The sequence below is a fragment of the Delphinus delphis genome, chromosome 7 (genome assembly GCF_949987515.2).
Source record: "Delphinus delphis chromosome 7, mDelDel1.2, whole genome shotgun sequence".
Taxonomy (NCBI): Eukaryota; Metazoa; Chordata; class Mammalia; order Artiodactyla; family Delphinidae; genus Delphinus; species Delphinus delphis.
In genome coordinates this window covers 113,316,050-113,336,998 of record NC_082689.1, presented here as the reverse complement: position 1 = coordinate 113,336,998, position 20,949 = coordinate 113,316,050, and the positions used below count along the sequence as shown (strand labels likewise).

Genomic DNA, 20,949 nt, shown 5'->3' with positions numbered 1-20,949 from the left:
ATGATCTGAAATAGAAATAAATCATACTTTCTCAATTGTATTTAATAAATGATTATCATCTTTATTGTATGTTAGAAGTAATGAGTATTTTAATTAAAAATAGAAAGTGTCTCTAAATACTTTTCAAGACATTTATTAGAGCCTATTTAGCCATTTTCAAACATTTAAACCTATTTTATTAACCGATTTTTATTCTTCCCACAGTGGAATCTCTAGCACTGTCACTCATGGCTGGCATGGAGCAAATATCTTCAGCGTAGTAAATGCCTCAGATTTAATCTTCATACATGTACATTTCCACCACATGCAGCTGCGAAACGGGAGTCTATTTTGGTTTGTTTTTAAAACTGTTGTCTACTGTCTAGACAAGTGGGTTTTATGTGTTTTCTCTGGAGATTATTGGTTAGTATATTGGGTTATGCATATAAAACTGTATCAATAATGCAGAATGTGTATAGGCTGTTTACACTTATATTTCCTACTATAAGCTATAGATTTATGGTATTGATACCTTTAAATATAAAATAATTGTTTTTGAAAATGTAATTATTAATATTAAAAATAAATTAAAGCACTTTATTCCCCTTTTGCTTAGTCACAGAAGTTTTGTTTTTTTTTTTGTATGCCTGGGAAGTTCCAAAATGGAAAATAGCTTCCACCAATGTCAATAAATGTAAAAGCCCGCTGTTGATACATCCTACTGTATGGCTTTTGTGAGCTAACCACAATTAATTAAAACTATATTTACTGTTCAGTTTTCCTACATTTTCTTTATATACTTCTTGGCATGTCTCTAGCATTTATGACTCAGCCTATATTTACTACTTATTTTTTTAAAAACAACTAGTGAAGTCCACATAGCCTCAGAGCTGAGCACCAGGGGCCTCTGCCCAATCTCAGTCGTTTTACAGCATCAGCATTTCCTGCATGCAGATGGCAAAGTCGGCTAATAAGCCCTCCTGGGAATGAGCCCAGGTCTCAGGCTTTACTTTGAAGTCTTGGAGGAAGTTCACTGAGGAGGCCTTCAAATGCCAGGGATGAATAGTTACTTCCAGGTCTCAAGAAAACACTGCAGTATAACCTAACAGCTATAAGATATGAGAAGTATTTCTTGATCTGGTGCTTTAAGTCAGAACCCTGTAGAAACTGATGGAAGCATAGGCTCGCATAAAGCAGTCATGATGGAGTCAAGGTTCGAACAATGATGGCCTGGCTCTTTTGGTAAAGTTCTTTATGCATAGCAAAAATCATCACATCAAACATACCAAAACATAATTCTTTCATAAACTGAATTGTGTTTATTATCAGTGTTTCTAAACCTGGGGTAGAAGATACATTTATTTATAGGATATTTAGGAAAGTAAATATTTTCATTTTAAAAAATGAGTATTTGGAATTTGTTGTTATCTTAGACTGATTTTATACTGTATTTGTTCTTTTCTCATGACTTTAAGAGTTTCCAAGGGAAGATTAGCAAAGTTTAAATTGGGGGAAGAATAGACTTCACAAAGTGTCACCAGTTGGTTTCTTTGGGAAGGAGCCTCCAAGATGCAGAGTGCCCAGTGGGAGGAAGGGAAAGGGCGATGAACTGGCTGGAGAGAAAAGCCAGCCCTGCAGGGCTGAGACAATAGGCTTCTATCCCCCACCTTCATCAGTCCTTGGTTGTGGGTCCCTAGGGCAAGCATGACCTCTCCAGCTGAGGCCACCCCAGGAGCAGCGACACTGCAGCTGTGTGCTGGCAGTGCACCAGCACATCAGCTACACTCATCAGGTGATTCTTGAGTCATCTAAATAAAGGACTTTTACACTAACTCTAAGTAAGAACTGCTCCTTAACTAGTTTGTGTAGGAAAGTTAATGCTGTGATGTACATTAAATCGCCTTCTCCTCTGTGTGGAATAGATGGGATCTCTTTTACTTAATTTTTCTTCTGGTTCTGTTTGGACCTTTAATCTTATGGTTTTCCAGTTGGGCATGTTAGGAGCTTGGAAGTCATCATTCCCATCCTTGGAACAAGAAAAAAACTAAACAAAATGGAGATCAAGGGCTTCCCTGGTGGCACAGTGGTTGAGAGTCCGCCTGCCGATGCAGGGGACACGGGTTCGTGCCCTGGGCCGGGAGGATCCCACATGCCGCGGAGCGGCTGGGCCCGTGGGCCGTGGCCGCTGGGCCTGCGTGTCCGGAGCCTGTGCTCCTCAGCGGGAGAGGCCACAACAGTGAGAGGCCCACGTACCGCAAAAAAAAAAATAAATGAAATTTAAGAAAGGTCCTCTCCACTCCAAGATTTTATAAAATTTCACATTATTTCCCTTAGGAACTTTTAAGTTTTCATTTTTATATTTAACTGTTTGTTCCATCTAGAATTTATCTTGATGTAAAATATAATGTGTAAGATCAACTTGGGAATGATTTCCCATGTGAACGGATCCAGGAAAGCCTCCTTGAGAGGTGACATTTGAAAGTCATGTCTTATCAGTCATGTAAAAGGTGGGGATGGGAAGAATGAGCCTGGGGTGTCCATGACAAAGCAAGACCTGTGTGGCTAGTGCACAGAGAGCAAGGGGCATGTCAGGAGACAGGCTTGGAGAGGTAGTTGGGTGGAGAGGGGAGTCCAGGAGGAGCCCCTGTGGACAGGAGCTGGTGCCACTGACAGGGCTAAAACTGTGTGTGCTACTCTACTCGGCAGTGGCCTTCCAATTGGAGTTTTTGTACCCTGGGGTACATGAAGACTCTCCAGGTATTTTATGGGCATGAAAAATTTAAGGGAATCTACCAATCCTAGAATTAGGATTCAGAAGTGACATGGTTGGCCTGGGCTAACACCTATGAAATTTAAAAATGAAGTCAGACATTTTCTGATAGGAAGTAATCTGACTTAGCTCATTACTTCAGTCAGAGAATGGTTTTGCCAATGAGGACTGGTTTTGCAATTACGTTAAACTTGGGGATATTTGGCATAAATTGCATAGGTAATGTGTAGCTTTAAAAATTTAATGAAGACGTATTGAAAGCATTTGTGATAAGCCAATAGAGCAGAACCTATAGCCTTTGCAAAGTTAAGAGAAAATGTTTGAAGACCACTGAGTTAGAACATAGGCTCAACTTCTGTAACAAAGAGACCAGAACACATTTCCATGAGGAAAGAGAAGTTCATTTCTCTCCCGTGATAGTGCAGAGGTCCAAGTGGGGTTCAAGGTGGCCGAGTGGTTCTACACCATGAGGTTGAGGACAGAGGTCCCTTCTGGCTTCTTATTGCCAATGATGTTGCCCTTGTTTGAATAGCCAAGGACAGCTGGCAGCCCTCTGTCTACTTTTCAGCCCACAGAGGAAGAGAGGAATCAGAGGGCAAGCATCTGTCCTACATGTCACACGTAGTTGCAAGAAGACTGAGAATTTAGTTAAGGTACCTAGAGTTCCGGCCTTTTTCAAATACTGAGATATAATTTACCTACGCTTATTCACTTTTATCAGAGATTGATCTGAGACCTGATCCAAATTCTCTATCTCAGAAAATGCCCTACATACTTCCACTGGTGCAGGTGTGAGTTTGCAGTAGGACTTCATGTGCCGTAGATGGAGAGAATATACAGTTGAGAAGAAACCAGTTGAGTCTTTGACAAGCAATGTGGTCTGGTAGGATGGATTGGAATGTGAAAGCTGCGAATGAAAGATCAGTCACTTACCCCAACGATTTTTTCCCCCAGTCCTGCTCAGATTTTGCTGAGAAGGTGGCAGTAGATAAAAAGCTGGGAGTGTAGTAGTCCTGTGCCTTCTCAGAGTGATCGTATTCTGGAGCCCTGTCAAAGCCAAATCCAAATGTGGACCAAAAGTATCTGAAACTGCAGCCCAACCCCTCCTAGTTCAGATATTCACAAGATTAAAGAGGCGGTGGTATTAGAGGCTAGAGATTGGGAACCACAGGTTCAATATGATTAGTGCAGCTCAGCTGCAATTCAGTTCAAACCTAGGAGGAATCTGTAGAATCCTTCCCTGTCACCAAATATAGGACTCAAGATTCTGACACTCCCATTCTGATGTGTGTGTTTTTCCCCACACTACAATTCTGACACCAACTCGCTGTCATAATTCAACTCAGTTCTGACATTATCCACCTGCAGATAGTGTCAGATCAGGTTAAGGGCTCAGTCCTACCGTACTGCTGTGTACCCCACTTCAGATGCCAATCACAAGTCCGGGTTGTCGCCTGCTCTTCTGACTGATCGGCTGTAAATCGGAGGTGCCCACGACCCCCTCCTTGGGTTTGATTTGCTAGGATGGCTCACAGAACTCAGAGAAACATTTTACGTACTAGATTACCAGTTTATTATGAACTAATATAATTTAGCAGCAGCCAGATGGAAGAGGTGCATAGGGCAATGCATGGGGAAAGGGTGCGGAGCTTCCATGCTCTCTGAGCGCAACACTCTCCCTGCATCTCCATGTGTTCACTAACCCGGAAGCACTCTGAAGGCCATCCTTTTTAGGTTTTTATGGAGGCTTCATTACATAGACGTGATTGATTAAATTATTGGCCATTGGTGATGAACTCAAGTCTCCAGCCGCTCTCCCCTCTAATCACATGGTTGGTTCCTCTGGTGACAAACTGTCATCCTTAGGTTACCTAGGCTAGGGGCTTTCAAAAAGTCACCTCATTAACGAAAGGAAACTGGAAAAATGTCTTTAAAGTGTTGAGAAAGACTGCAGGTTCTAATGATGGCAGAGTAGTGCATATCGGACTGATATTTTTACCAGTAGTGATAAAGTCCAGACAAAATGTTTACAGTGGTACTAAAAAATAAGACACCTTTGTTGCTCTCATCACAGGAAATCCTAAGGATTTTAGGAGCTCTTTGTCAGGAGCAGGCATAAAGACCAAATATATATTTCTTATTATAAAACACAGTATCACAAGGACAGAGTTGCATTCTCTAGGAAATTAAATAAAGCAATATTATACTACAGTGTCCAATGTTCTTTTTATAGACAATATCTAGATTACCATTTTAAAACTTAGAAGATGTGTAACTATCACCATATATAACAAAATGGGACCCATAATCAAGGAAAAACATAGTCAATAGAAGCACACCCACAGTTAATTCAGTTATTAAAATTACCCGGCAAGTACTTTGAAATAATTTTATGATTGTGTTGAAGAATTTGCAGGAACAGATGACATACATGGTGAAGAAGACAGGTATTTCAAGTAGAGAAATGGGAAGTCTAAAAAAAAAACTAAAATATACCTCCCGAAATTTTAAAATTTATTAGATGGATTTATCAGCAAATCTGCTGAGACCGAAGACAAAAAGGTTAATAAACTTGAAGACATTACTAAAAATTACAGGAAGAAAGAGAAAAATTGGGAATGAAAAAGTATCACTAATTTTGTGTGATAATATATAATCTAACATACATGTAATTGATGACCCAGAAGGAAAAGACAGAATGTGCCAGAAAAATATTTTAAGAAATAATGGCTGCCTAAATAGACATTTCTCCAAAGAAGATATACAGACTGCCAACAAACACATGAAAGAATGCTCAACATCATTAATCATTAGAGAAATGCAAATCAAAACTACAATGAGATATCATCTCACACCAGTCAGAATGGCCATCATCAAAAAATCTAGAAACAATAAATGCTGGAGAGGGTGTGGAGAAAAGGGAACCCTCTTGCACTGCTGGTGGGAATGTGAATTGGTTCAGCCACTATGGAGAACAGTATGGAGGTTCCTTAAAAAACTACAAATAGAACTACCATATGACCCAGCAATCCCACTACTGGGCATATACCCTGAGAAAACCAAAATTCAAAAAGAGTCATGTACCAAAATGTTCATTGCAGCTCTATTTACAATAGCCCAGAGATGGAAACAACCTAAGTGCCCATCATCGGATGAATGGATAAAGAAGATGTGGCACATATATACAATGGAATATTACTCAGCCATAAAAAGAAACGAAATTGAGCTATTTGTAATGAGGTGGATAGACCTAGAGTCTGTCATACACAGTGAAGTAAGTCAGAAAGAAAAAGACAAATACAGTATGCTAACACATATATATGGAATTTAAGAAAAAAAAATGTCATGAAGAACCTAGGGGTAAGGCAGGAATAAAGACGCAGACCTCCTAGAGAACGGACTTGAGGTTATGGGGAGGGGGAAGGGTGAGCTGTGACGGGGCGAGAGAGAGTCATGGACATATACACACTAACAAACGTAGTGAGGTAGATAGCTAGTGGGAAGCAGCCGCATGGCACAGGGATATTGGCTCGGTGCTTTGTGACAGCCTGGAGGGGTGGGATAGGGAGGGTGGGAGGGAGGGAGACGCAAGAGGGAAGAGATATGGGAACATATGTATATGTATAACTGATTCACTTTGTTATAGGGCAGAAACTAACACACCATTGTAAAGTAATTATACCCCAATAAAGATGTTAAAAAAAAAAAAAAAGAAAGAAATAATGGCTGAGGGACTTCCCTGGTGGTCCAGTTGTTAAGACACCGTGCTCCCAATGCAGGGGGCCTGGGTTCCATCCCTGGTCAGGGAACTAGATCCTGCATGCTGCAAATAAAAGATCCCGTGTGCCGCAACTAAGGCCGTGCACGGCCAAATAAATATTAAAAACAAAAAAGGAATAATGGCCAAGCCCTGGTTGGTTTGGTACCCGGGGACATGGATCTAGGGTGCAGTTGCAGGGTCGCCTGCCTGTTACCACACCCCACCCACCCCGGGAGTGTGACACAAGCAAGCCTGGGTGTAGGGTGCCTGTCTGTCTCTATCTGGGTGTCTGAGTTCCAAAAATGTGTGTCGTTTGTTCCTCCTCATCCTTTTCTAGGACTGTTGTTTTTTCAGAGCTTGATTGTGAGAGAAAACCTTGTATGAAATACCCCCTTTGCCTCCGCACCTCCCCCCAAATAAAAGGGGAAATAAACATTGGTCCCCTGAAGAAGCCCTGCCTGGGGGAGGGTGGAGCCAGCCTGCTGAGAGGGCAGTGCCCTTGGGGCTGGGGCTGGACTAGGGCTCACACTGGAGCACCTACTTTCTTTGCACACAAAGAGCACCCCATTTCCAACAGCAGAGGGGAGTCCCTGCAAGGTGCCCACACCGCCACGGCTCCAAGCCAAAGAGGTTCACGATTGCCTTGTGTTTGTTGGGCCCAGACTGCTGCCCTGGAACCCATACATGCCAAGCTGTCCTCCTCACTTGATAGCCCTCAAAGCATCACATCTTCACACTGGGTGCCGCTTCCCCTTGCCCGTTATTCAGCAGTGGCTTCGTGGTCACCATCAGTGGCTCTGGCCCTGCCACAAGGACCCTGCTCCTCCTCTTGCTTTTAGGCAATCTTACCCAGCAAGGTAATTGTCCCAAGCATGTTGGCTTCCCTCTCAAGAGCAAACCCTTTCTGTACACATCTTTGGAGAGGTGAGCTCCTTGCAGAGGCCAGAGCAAGTGCAAGCCATGGAGTAGGGCTGGAAAGAGTCTGTGGTCCTCCCAGGGCCTGGAGGCTCTTAGTACCATTCATCCTGCCTCTTCTTGCTGGTTTGGGTTCTGAGCAAGTCCTAGAACCCCTCTTCTCCCCTGCCTAGTGGGGCGGCAGAGGCTACCCTCTCAACCGCGGTAGTCTCAGTTCCTCGGACTCTTTCCCAAATGGCAGGCTGCCTCTGGGCAGCACCATCAGTGTTTGGCACACACGAGGTGAGGCAGGCACCACCCTTAAGGACCTGAGCCCAGTGGGGGAGGCGGAGGGGCTCAGGCTTGAGAAGAGCCTATCTGTGTGCACAGAGTGAGGTGTGTGTGGATGTGTGTGCACGCGTGCATGATTTTATTCTGTTCTCCATGGGGACAGTTGAATTCAGGGCATTTTTCTACAAGAAACAGCCTTCTCTTCCCCCAGCAAGGACTGGCTGTAACCTTATGTCCATCTAAGACCCTTCCAGCCAAAAGAGAACCTCACCATGACAGCTGGTGTGGCCTGAGGGTGGCCAAGGTGGGAAGTGGGCATAAGAATAAATGCCTCCCCAAATTCAATGTGAGCCCCAGCAGGAGAGGGTGTCAGGGTTGCCAGGGCCCAGAAATGCAAGCTGACTCCCTGCCTGGCCTTTTCTTTGCTTCCTTGAGTAAACCTGGAGCAGCAGTAGCTGCCTCCTCCACCTGGGTGGCCGGTGGCTGGGTGTCTGTGGTGGGGCCTCATGGTGCCTGGGAGGAGATGAAGGTGAAGAGGTTTTTCCTTACTGTATAAATGAATATTTGTATGGTTAAATTAGTGCGCGCGCGCGCACACACACACACACACACACACACACACACACACCAAAAAAAAAAAGAATGGCCTAAAATTTTCCAGATTTGATGAAAAACATGAACCCGTAGATCCAAGAAGGTGAATGAATCTCAAGTTAGATAAAGACAAACAAAACCATACCTGGGTCCATCATAGTCAAACTGCTAAAAACAAAAGATAAAATCCTAAAAGGCAGCCTGAGGAAAAGAAATACATTACATACAGGGTAACAATGATAAGAGTGATACTGACATATATGAATCAAGGCAACTAAGAGAAACTGGAACAACATCTTTAAAGTATTGAGTAAGATTGCTGGTTCCAGTGACGGCAGAGTAGAGCATTATTAGGCTAAAATTTATGCCAATAATAAACTCTGGACAAAATGTTTTTTAAAAAGGTACTAGAGAATGAACAAAAGCAGAAAATTCGGGGTATTCAGAGAAGGAAACCACATTATTTGAAACCCACATTTACAAGGGTTTCTCTAAGAGCACCCCAGGATACACAGCACTCCAGGATGAACAGACAGAGCTCAGCTGGAAAGCTGAAGTCTCACTGGCTTGGACTCTAGGACTGCTGGGAAGGCTCAAACCCTGAAGGGGAGCCCTATAATCTGTATTAAACTCCTCTCACATACTTGATTGACTCCTAAGCATGCGTGTGTATGACAAGACCTCAAAGAGTGAAGAAGTAAATCAACAGCTGACAGTCAAAAGCACTGAACAAGGACTTTGAAAGATACTTCCAGAAGAAAAGGTGGTAAGTTCAAGACCCCTTTGGTTAGACTCAAAAAAGCTGGAGAGGGCTTCCCTGGTGGCGCAGTGGTTGAGAGTCCGCCTGCCGATGCAGGGGACACGGGTTCGTGCCCCGGTCCGGGAGGATCCCACATGCCGCGGAGCGGCTGGGCCAGTGAGCCATGGCCGCTGAGTCTGCGCGTCCGGAGCCTGCGCTCCGCAACGGGAGAGGCCACAACAGTGAGAGGCCCGCGTACCGCAAAAAAAAAAAAAAAAAAAAAAAAAAAAAAATTATTTATTTATTTGGCTGCTCCAGGTCTTAGTTTCGGCACGTGGGATCTTCGTTGCGGCATGCGGGATCTTAATTGCAGCATGCGGGATCTTAATTGCAGCATGCGGGATCTAATTCCCTGACCAGGGATCGAACCCGGGTCCCCTGCATTGGGAGCATGGAGTCTTAACCACCAGGGAAGTCCCTTGGAAAAGAATTTTTAAAAGAGTGAATATGTGTATATGTATAACTGATTCACTTTGCAGAAATTAACACAACATTTTAAATCAACTATACTCCAATAAAAAAAATTTTTTAAGTTCAGTTTGACATTTCTTATGAAAAGTTCCAGCAAAGCCAATTCAAAAGAGCCTATATGATAAATTACACTTATGTAAATAATCAGGACAAGCTTATTGAAATGAGAATTATTTTACAAACAAATTAGCCTCAATTTGGCTATATCTGGTAAGAAATTAGGGTAATTTTAGAGAGAAAAGTTTATGGTTTCAATGGATATTAAGTTCTGGTGCTGTTGTTAATGGTTTTGAGGTTCAGTATATACTGCCTAAGACTCACTTCCTAGATGGTTCCTTGATGGTATGTTACATTCATGGTAAAGTTTAATTGAATTATTAAAAGGACATTCGAAGTTTGTTTCTGAAGCTTATATTAATCTATATTTGAATGAAGGTCAGATGCCCCATGACCTACAACCACGAGATTATGCATACTGGAAAAGACACCACTTAAAGGACTGTCTCCAACTTAGATGGAAGGACCCTTATCAGGTATCTCATGCACAGCGAAACTGAAGGGAAATAACTCTTGAATTCAAATTTCCCACTTAAAAAGGGCCTCTGGGGACTTCCCTGGTGGTCCAGTGGTAAAGAATCTGCCTTCCAAGACAGGAGACGCAGGTTCGATACCTGGTTGGGGAGCTAAGATCCCACATGCTGCGGGGCAACTAAGACTGCAACTTAGCCTGCAACTACAGAGCCCACACACTCTGGAGCCCACGCGCCACAACTAAAGAGAAAATCCGCATGCCACAGCTAGAGAGAAGCTCACGTGCCACAATGACGAGCCCGTGCCTCAATGAAAGATCCCGCATTCCTCAATGAAGACCCCACGTGCCGCAAATAAGACCCGACGCAGCCAAAAAAATAATAAAAGAAAATAAAAAGTAAATAAATACATATTTTAATAAATAAAAGTAATGTAGTGAATGCATGGTGTTTATTAAAAAAAAAAAAAGGGCCTCTGCCCCAGACTGATGAACAGAGAGGACTACTGACCTCAAACTCACCTTAAAACAATGCTCAAACAGAGGAGAAATGACACCCACACCAGGATGAGAAGAAGACAACAGCATTGGTAGACAGTTGACCCAAGAATGCAGACCAGGCCTGTAAGACCCATCCTACCAGTTCAATTGAACTGTTTACCAAATGTTTGTCTCCCTATCAAAATTGAAATTTATTATTCTAAGTATACTTTTGCCCCAGTGTTCAGGATGGAAACAAAATTCTTTAGTGAAGTTGTCACAGAGTATAACTACTCATGACATGTATTGCCACTTGTTTTATGTCTACTGCTAAAAGTACATGTACAATGTTTGTGTGACAATTAGATATAATTGAGAAAATATATAATGTTTCCCTATTAGTATAAACCTCTGTGCTTGTTCACTATGTCCAATTAGTTTCCCCCAATTAGTTTTCTAGCTATCTATAAATAAAAAAGAGGCCTAGCACTGAGGGACATTATGGACTCAGGGCAGGCAGCAAGCACCCTCGAGTCAAGGGACAAATATTCTGATCATCAGTGCTTTCTATCAAAAGATTTGTGATCAAAAGGGAGAAAGAATGGAAGAAGTTTTCACCATGTTGAAATGGGGAAATCATTCTGACTTATACATGGTTTAATTTGAATTTTATGCTAACTAGAACAGCCTGGTTGGTGACGTATCAAACACCCATTGCACATCTGTTTTAATCATTAAAGAAAATGGTGGGTTGTCCAGAGTAAAGAATGACTGTTTTGAAGATAGAGATAAATGCCTCCCTTCCTGGGATGCCAATGCTAGTACGCCAATGATAAGCCTCCCTTGCCAGGTTCCAAGGCCATACTGACTGTACATGCTGATTTGTCTTTTTGAAACCTTGAAAAAGTGTACCCCTGCCATGTTTGATATTCTTTGTTCTGATGAGATATAAAACTGTGCGGAAAACTATGAAACCATTTTGGACCCTAACCAATCCTTGCTTAACAAGCCTTACTCCTTGCCAACTCCAATCCCAATTTTTGGTAAACAACTTATGAAATTTTTTTAGGTTTTGTCTTTGTAAACCTTCCAGCAAAGGGCTCTAGATTCTTTAGTCAGAACAGTACTAGACAATAGAATTGCTTTAGATTATATTTTAGCAGAACAAGGAAGCATATGTGTAGTGGTCAATAGCTCCTGTTGTGTATATATTAATACCTCAAAAGTTAAAACCCACTCAGGTAAAATTAGACAACAGGCAACTAGGCTCCAACAAATGTCATCACAAGAACCTGGATCTGACCTCTTAGGAAATATCTTTTCGTGGGTCGCATCAGAAATAAGGTCTATATTTAAGGGATTATTTAAACTAGGTGTCATTGTTTTGTGCTTACTAGGATGTATATTCCTTCTTGTCAAACTCTGTATCTGATGTGTGCCTCCTATCCTTAGACCCCCTACCCCAACCCATATGATGATCATTCAACATACAGGCCCAAACCCAAAGCATTGGCCTCATCCTGGAACTCATGAATATTTATAATTAAATGCAAAACAATTTCATTCTTCAAACCGAAACCTGTACCCCTTACCAGAAGGAAGCAGCTAGAGCTGTCATCACACCCTATCCTTCAAGACTGAAGAATGAACAACAAAAAGGTGGGATTTATAACTGCAGAACCAGCTCAAACTGACCCTATCCTTTATCTAATAAGATACTGAGTTGTTTTTCGGAGACAACAGGACAAAACTGCCATCATGCAGCTGAAGCATTTGCAGAGGAGAAATTTTGACTTCAAATAACACCCAGAACCAAAGTTTACCCTTCACCCCCATGGAACCAAAAAACAGGGACACGACCAGAACCTCAACACTGGAGCCCTTTCAGAAGTGAAGGGTCTGTTATCCAGGAAGATCCAGTGCTGAAACCCCTTTACCACACTTTACCATAAATGTTCCAAAGTTCCAAAGCCCTCCAATGGAATCCTGCCCCACCAGTATTTCCACATACCAACCCTCTTCCCCTAACTCATAAAAGTTTAATTGAACCCCAGAACAGGGAGACAGATTTGAGCCATGACTCCTGTCTCCTTGCTGGTGGACCTCACAGAAAAGCTCTTTATTTTCTTAGAAGCCAGTGCCATAGTGTTGGCTTCTATGCTCAGTAACAACACTACAGTACTACTATGTGATCCAAAGTTGGTTGAATCTGTGGATGTGGAACCATGGATACAGAGAGCTGACTCTAAGTTATACTTGGATTTTCAACTGTGTGGAGGGGCAGTGCCCTAACCCCTGCATTGTTCAAGGGTCAACTGTAAACCCTTATCTTCCTTGGATTCCTCCTGAGGAGTAGCCTCCTTAAACTTACTAGAGACCCTATGGTCTGAAAGTGTCTATGAGGCACACCCTTGATCTAGTCCTCTATGTGACTGAGGATAAGCTGGGGCACAACTTTTGAGTTTTCTGAAGTCTTAAGACAGTATTTTATAGTCGCACCCTCCCCCTTATCTTCAGACCACGTTGTCTTGGCAGTGAATTATATTTGATATTGGCACAGCAGCCATTTTTTAATTTTAGCATCATTTGCCACATGGAGAAACTGAACATCTTCAAACCATTAACTCAGGCTCCTTTTCTTTTTTTAAGTCTTTTCTGCTACTTTTTTTTGGCCCCGTGGCATGTGGGATCTTAGTTCCCTAACCAGGGAGCGGACCTGCGTCTCCTGCATTGGAAGGCGGATTCTTTACCAGTGGACCACCAGGGAAGTCCCCAGCCTCCTTTTTATTTAAAAATCTTTTCTAAGTTATCACTCTCCTCTCACATTTTACTAAAACTGTCAAGAAGAAACCAGGCAGCATCTGCAATACTTTGCTTGAAAACCTCATTAGCTAAATTACTCACTTCATTAGATATATTTTCTTCTCTCCATAAAACTGCAGGCAACAGCATTGTTAAATTTTCTCCTCCAGTTTTCAATGATATTTTTCTCCCTTTACTCTAAGCCCTCTCCAGCAACTTCCTCAAAGTCCTTGTCTGCAAAAACACTGTGTTTCAGGCACTTGAAGCTATCATTAACACACAGGTGAAACCCTGGTTTTAAAGTCACACCCACGTTTTAGGGTTTTGTTACAGCAGCATCCCTCCCTAAGTAACAAATCCCGTAACAGTCAAGATTCAATCCAAGAAGCAGAACCACTAATATATATATTATTTGTGTAAATATGGATAATCACATATGGACTTGTCACAGGGATTTTTCTGTAAAGATTTGACCTTACACAGTTGTGGGAGCTGGCTTCTCAGTCTCCATAAGGCTGGGTCTGCATCTGATGCTGGAGTGTGTTGTCCACAGGGCCAGTGGGCAGGAGAAGATGGATATGAAGTGAGGGAAAGAACAAGCTGGAAAACTTGTGTTTCCACAAGCATATGCCAGAAACCCCATTTTGGATAGACTAAAAGCCATGTCTATTTCTGTTGCCTCTGACTTGGCAGTGTGGTTGTCCTGCAAACCTAGGGCCCTCCTTCAGGAAGCTAAACATATGAATTGCTGTATGCGTCAGAGGATCCAAGGAAAGGCAGTGATTGGAGGCCTTGCCACTGCTTCGAGTTAACTGTCCGACATATGACACGTGTAAACTACAAATAACTGCTGCCTCACCCACCAAGTCTCCCTTAAGAACCTCTGTTGTCATCCCTCAGGAACACACAGGAAAGAGAACACAACTTGGGTCAGGTGTCCACCCAGGTTTAATAAATGTGAGATAAGGTGGCGAGAAATATGAGGTCAGAGTGTACAAATACAGCTACTGAGATCCTGTCATTGTGAAATGGTGGGATCAGCTAAGAAATTATTAAGGTTCTGCTTAATGAAATAAGAAAAAAAGAATTAATATTGGAAATGAGACAAAATTATCATCATCTGAAGATAATCGAATTGTCTTTCTAGAACCCTCTCCCCTCAAAATGAGAGAACAATGCTCTGAAACTAGTAAGAATGCTTTCCTATATACCAATAATAAGTTAGAAAATATACTGGAGTAAAATAATCCATAACCCTGAAGATTTCTGCCACATTCAGACTAAGTTGTGTGGACTTTCTCCTGTGTAGAATGAGGAATGTATCAGGATTAGATTCAACAGAAATGATAGAAACCTCAAAATACCAAGGACATATAGAAATTAGAAGTTTGAAATATCGTATATTAACGCATGTATGTGGAACCTAGAAAAATGGTACAGATGAACCGGTTTGCGGGGCAGAAGTTGAGACACAGATGTAGAGAACAAACATATGGAAACCAAGGGGGGAAAGCGGTGGTGGTGGGGGTGGTGGGGGTGGGATGAATTGGTTAGGATTGACATGTATACACTGATGTGTATAAAATTCACGACTAATAAGAACCTGCTGTATAAAAAAATAAATTAAATAAAATTCAAAAAAAAAGAAATTAGAAGTTTGTTTCTCTCTCTTGCAAAAATGAAAAACAAAAGACCACTGAAATTAGTACAGCTCAGGTATGGAACATCTTGGTGACAAAGTTGTGGACAAAGAGTGTCGCCTGCCATTTCAGTAAACGAAGTATGTTTTGGGCCATCAGCCACTGCAGCTGCTTCCAACGGCACATCCTGAGGGATTTCAGGATGGGAAAGAAGAAGATAGTAGATAGTTAAGGTGCATATAAAAGGGATGATTTCAGTGAGCTCAGACTCTTGCATCTTCCCATACATAGAAAAGTGCTAAATTCATCAACTTGATGATGTCTGGTTTTCTTTAATAATTAGCAGTAATCTTGTTTTGTTGTTGTTGTTGTTGGTTGCACCGTGGCATGGGGAACTTCCCCAACCAGGGATCGAACCCATGTCCCCTGCAGTGGAAGCACAGAGACGTAACCACTGGGCCATTAGGGAAGTCCCAGTAATCTTTTTTATTATTATTATTAATTTATTTATTTATGTTTGGCTGTGTTGGGTCTTTGTTGCGGTGCACGGGCCTCTCATTGCGGTGGCTTCTCTTATTGCGGAGCATGGGCTTTAGGCGTGCGGGCTTCAGTAGTTGCGGCTCACAGGCTTAGTTGCTCCGCGGCATGTGGGATCTTCCCGGACCAGGGCTCGAACCCGTGTCCTCTGGATTGGCAAGCGGATTCTTAACCACTGCGCCACCAGGGAAGTCCCCAGCAGTAATCTTTTGATGTTCAGCTACTTGTTTTTGTTTTTGTAAAAACTCCTATATATCCTGGCTCCTCTCTTACCTCTTCAGAACAGTCCCTCAGAGCATCTGAGAGGCTGTGTCCCAAGTGTAAGTCCTCAGTAATGCCCCAAATAAAACATGATTCTCAACTTTTAGGTTGTGGTTTTTTTTTCAGTCAACAAAGTTGTAGGATTCTTTCTATCTTTTTGGCCCTCTACCCCCAGGTTTCATTTCATATTTCATGAGGGTTATTTTATCAGTCAGCAGGAGAAAGAAAGTGCTGGAGGCTGGCATATCAAGCCCTTTAAAGACACCTTCCAGAAGCTGCACACCCACTTCTGCTTAAGTCACATTGGCCAGAACTTTGTATCTAACTACACCTAACTATAAGCAGGCCAGGGACACATGCACCCAGCTAATCCTGGAGGTGATCCATACACTAACCAGAAAAGAGGTGAAGCAGGTATTGATGGCCATTAGCAGTTTCTACCACAATAAAAGAGAAAAAAATGAGCACCACCACACTTTACTTTTTATTTTGTTTTGATTTTGGTTCTTGTTGTTTTAAAAAATAATTCTGGGAACAAAACTGGAATAGGCAGCTCAGAGGGCCCTACCCCAACAAAAACATGAAAAAACAAGCAAGAACTCTAAGAATCAACTTTGTCAGAACCCTGGAATAGTTGAAGGTTAACAGCAACCAAGCAAGTACTGAATCAAGATAAAGCTAAATTAAAATGATGGGAAAGCTTTGTACATTTTTATTTGCCCTTGTCCCATCCCCTCCTCAACTTGCTGGTGACTTTGAAGACAGAAGCTAACGTTCCCAGTGCAGGACCCTCGTGGTCCCTGGCTTCAGAGGGAGCACAACTTATTTACAAAGAATTGTGTTTGCCTCTTCCAGACATCTGCAGCTACCTGAAGGACCAACATACGGTAATTGCCTTTGTTTTACCTAATTTAGAAAAGAGTTACTCAGGGAAGAAAAGAAGTAGGAATTCCTCAAAAACATTGTAAGACAAAAAGCAACACACAGCTACCTGGGGCAAAAGATTACAAATGAGGCATACCATACCATACCATACCATTTCTTCCTAAATCCTGGGAAGAAAAGCTGAAGAAAGTATTTCTTGAGGAAATTAACGCATTCGAAGTGTCTTGTGGACTTCCCTGGTGGTGCAGTGGTTAAGAATCTGCTTGCCAATCCAGAGGACACGGGTTCGAGCCCTGGTCCGGGAAGATCCCACATGCAGCAGAGCAACTAAACCTGCGTGCCACAATTACTGAGCCTGTGTGCCACAACTACTGAACCCTGTGCACCTAGAGCCCATGCTCCACAAGAGAAGCCACCGCAATAAGAACTCCGAGCACTGTGATGAAGAGTAGCCCCTGCTCACCGCAACTAGAAAGCCCATGTACAGCAACAAAGACCCAATGCAGCCAAAAATTAATTAATTAATTATTTTAAAAAAGTGTCTTGTATAGAAGCAATTGTGCCTACTGTGATGAAGCCACCATAAAAACCCAAAAGAAGAGGGTTGGAGAGCTTCTGGATTGGTGAACACGTGGAGATTCAGGGAGAGTAGCATACTCAGAGAGGGTATGGAAGCTCTGTGCCCTCTCCCCATTCCTTGCCCTATACATCTATTCCATCTGGATTTCCTGTATATCCTTTTATAATAAACTGTAATCTAATGGCTCTTCCAAATTTCTTTTTCCTGAAAAATACAATAACTGAATTGAACATTTCACTAGAGGATTTCATAGATATTTGAGCACCCAGAAGAAAGGATAAGCAAAATTGAAGGTAGATGGATATAAATCACCCACTGTGAGTAGAAAGAAGAAAAATGCAAAAGCCTAGGAGACCTGTGGGATACCACCAAGTGTATCGATATGCAGATAATGGAACTCCCAGCAAAAGAAGTGAGACAAAGGGGTAGAAATAATATTTGAAGAAACAATGGCCAAAAGCTTCCCAAATTTGATTTTAAAAAAAACAAAAACCTACACCTTCAAGAAGCTCAATGAATCCAAGAAGGATAAACACAAAGAGATGCACACAGAGACACATTATTATCCAATTGTTGAAAACCAAGGACAAAAAGAGAATCCTGAAAGCAGCAAGAGAGAAATGATACATCAGCTAGAGGGGATTCTCAAAAAATTTATCAGCTGGAGGAGGGAGTTGAGACTGTGGAGTGAGAGGACGTGGAGCTCACCTTCCCCCCAACAAACATCAAAAATACCTGTGGGGGCTTCCCTGGTGGCGCAGTGGTTGAGAGTCCACCTGCTGATGCAGGGGACACGGGTTCATGCCCCGGTCCGGGAGAATCCCAAGTGCTGCGGAGCGGCTGGGCCCGTGAGCCATGGCCGCTGAGCCTGTGCTCCACAACGGGAGAGGCCACAACAGTGAGAGGTCTGCATACCACAAATAATAATAATAATAATAAATAAATAAATTGTAATAAAATACATATAACATAAAACTTACCATCTTAACCATTTTTAAGTCTGCAGTTCAGTGGTACATTCATATTGTTATGCAACCAACACCATAGTCCATCTACAGGACTCTTTTCATTTGCAAAACTAAAACTCTGTACCCATTAAATAATAACTCCCCATTTCCCCCTCCTCACAGCCCCTGGCAACCACCCTCTACTTTCTATCTCTATGTATTTGACTATTCTAGGTACTACATAGAAGTGGAATCATATAGTATTTGTCCTTTTATGACTGATTTATTTCACTTAGCATAAGGTTCTCAAGGTTCATCCATGTCGTAGCATGTGTCAGAATTTCATTCCTTTTTTAAGGCTGAATAATATTCCATTGTATAGATATAACACATTTTGTTTATCCATTCATCTGTCAAGGGCCACTTGGGTTACTTTCATCATTTGGCTATAGTGAACAATGCTATTATGAACATGGGTGTACAAATATTTCTTTGAGACCCTGTTTTCAAGTCTTTTTGGCATATACCCAAAAGTGGAATTGCTACATCATATGTTGATTCTATTTTTCATCTTTTGTGGCATCACTGTACTGTTATCCACAGCATGTGCATCATTTTACATTCTCACCTATAGGGCACAAGGGTTTTAATTTCCCCACATCCTCAGCAGCACTTGTTATTTTCTGTTTTTTTAATTAATTTTAATTAATAGCCATCCTAATTGATGTGAGGTAGTATCTCATTGTAGTTTTTTTTAACATCTTTATTGGAGTATAATTGCTTTACAATGGTGTGTTAGTTTCTGCTTTATAACAAAGTGAATCAGCTATACACTCACTGTAGTTTTGATTAGTATTTTCCTAGTGATTACTGATGTTGAGCATCTTTTAATGTGCTTATTAGCCATTTGTTATTTTCTTTGGAGAAATATTTTTTCGAGTCCTTTGCCCATTTTTGAACTGGGCTGTTTGTTGTTGAGCTGTGCAAGTTCTTTATGTATTTTGGATATTAACCCCTTATTAGATATATGATTTAGAAATATTTTCTCCCAGTCCAAGGGCTGCCTTTTCACTATGTTGATTGTGTCCTGTAGTGCAAAAAAGTTTCAAAATTTGATGGCAGTCCAATCTATCTTTTTTTTCTCTTTTTGTTGCCTGTGTTTTTGGTGTCATAGCCAAGAAATCATTGCCAAATCCAATGTCATGAAGTTCTCTCTTATGTTTTCTTCCAGAAGTTTTATAGTATTTTTTCTTACATTTAGGTCTTTGATCTATTTTGAGTAAATTTTTGTGTATGGGTTAAGGTGATGGTCCAACTTCACTCTTTTGCATGTGGATATCCAGTTTTTCCAACACCATTTGTTGAAAAGACTGTCCTTTCCACATTGAGTGGTCTTGCAATCTTGTTAAAAATCATTTGACCATATATGTAAGGGTTTATTTATGGGATTGCTACTCTATCCCATTGGTCTCTCTGTCTGTCTTTATGCCAGTAACACACTGATGTGATTACTGTAAGCTTTGTAATGTTTTGAACCAGGAAGTTTGAGTCTTCTGGTTTTGTTCTGCTTTTTCAGGATTTTTTGGCTATTTAGGGTCTCTTGAAATTTCATATTAATTTTAGGATGGATTTTTGTATTTCTGCAAAAAACACCATTGGGTTTTTGATAAGGATTGCATGAAGCTACAGATCATTTTGGATAGTATTGACACCTTAAGAATATTGTCTTCCAGACCTTTTTCCAAAGACAATATTCAAGTGGTCAACGTGTACTTGAAAAGATGCTCAACATCACTAATCATCGCGGAAACGCAAATCAAAACCATAATTAGATATCATCTCACACCTGTTAGAATGGCTAGCATCAGAAAGACAAGAGATGGGCTTCCCTGGTGGCGCAGTGGTTGAGAATCTGCCTGCTAATGCAGGGGACATGGGATCGAGCCCTGGTCTGGGAGGATCCCACATGCCGCGGAGCAACTGGGCCCATGAGTCACCACTACTGAGCCTGCGCGTCTGGAGCGTGTGCTCCGCAACAAGAGAGGCCGCGATAGTGAGAGGCCCGCGCACTGCGATGAAGAGTGGCCCCCGCTTGCCACAACTAGAGAAAACCCTCGCACAGAAACGAAGACCCAACACAACAAAAATAAATAAATAAATTGCTAAAACTCCTACCCCCAACATCTTAAAAAAAAAAAAAAAAAGACGAGATAACAAATGTTGGGGAGGAATCAGAGAAAAGGAAACCCTGGTGTACTGTTCATGGCAATGTAAACTGGTTCAGCCAATATGGAAAACAGTATGGATGTTCCTCAGAAAATTAAAAATAGAACTACCATACTATTCAGCAAATCTGCTTTTGGGTACATATTCAGAGGAAACAAAATCGCTATGTCAAAGAGACATCGACAATAGCCAAGACATGGAAATAACCTACGTGTACATCGACAGATGAATGGATAAAGGAAATTTGGTATATATACATATATATAATACATATATAATATATATATATAATGGATACTATTCAGCAACAAAAAAGAAAGAAGTCCTGCTCTTTGCAACAACATGGATAAAACTTGAGGTCATTATGCTAAGCGAAAGAGAAAGACAAAATATTTTATGATCTCACTTATATGTGAAATCAAAAAAAAACAAAAACAAACAAAACACAGAAAAAAATCAGATTTGTGGTTACTAGAGGCAGAGGCTTGGATGTAGAGCAATTAG

The 20,949-nt window shown here is 41.6% G+C and overlaps 1 protein-coding gene across 4 annotated transcripts in view; it reads left to right on the top strand.

Annotated features, from left to right (window-relative positions):
* The window catches only part of TUBGCP5 (tubulin gamma complex component 5), a 56,911-nt gene extending 56,157 nt beyond the window's left edge, over positions 1-754 (top strand). For all 4 annotated transcript variants that reach the window (XM_060017034.1, XM_060017033.1, XM_060017035.1 and 1 more), the window contains one exon: positions 205-754. In XM_060017034.1, coding sequence (XP_059873017.1) covers positions 205-260 — 56 coding nt within the window. In that variant the 3' untranslated portion in view covers positions 261-754. The remainder of the gene's footprint in view (positions 1-204) is intronic.
* Positions 755-20,949: the final 20,195 nt, after the last annotated feature.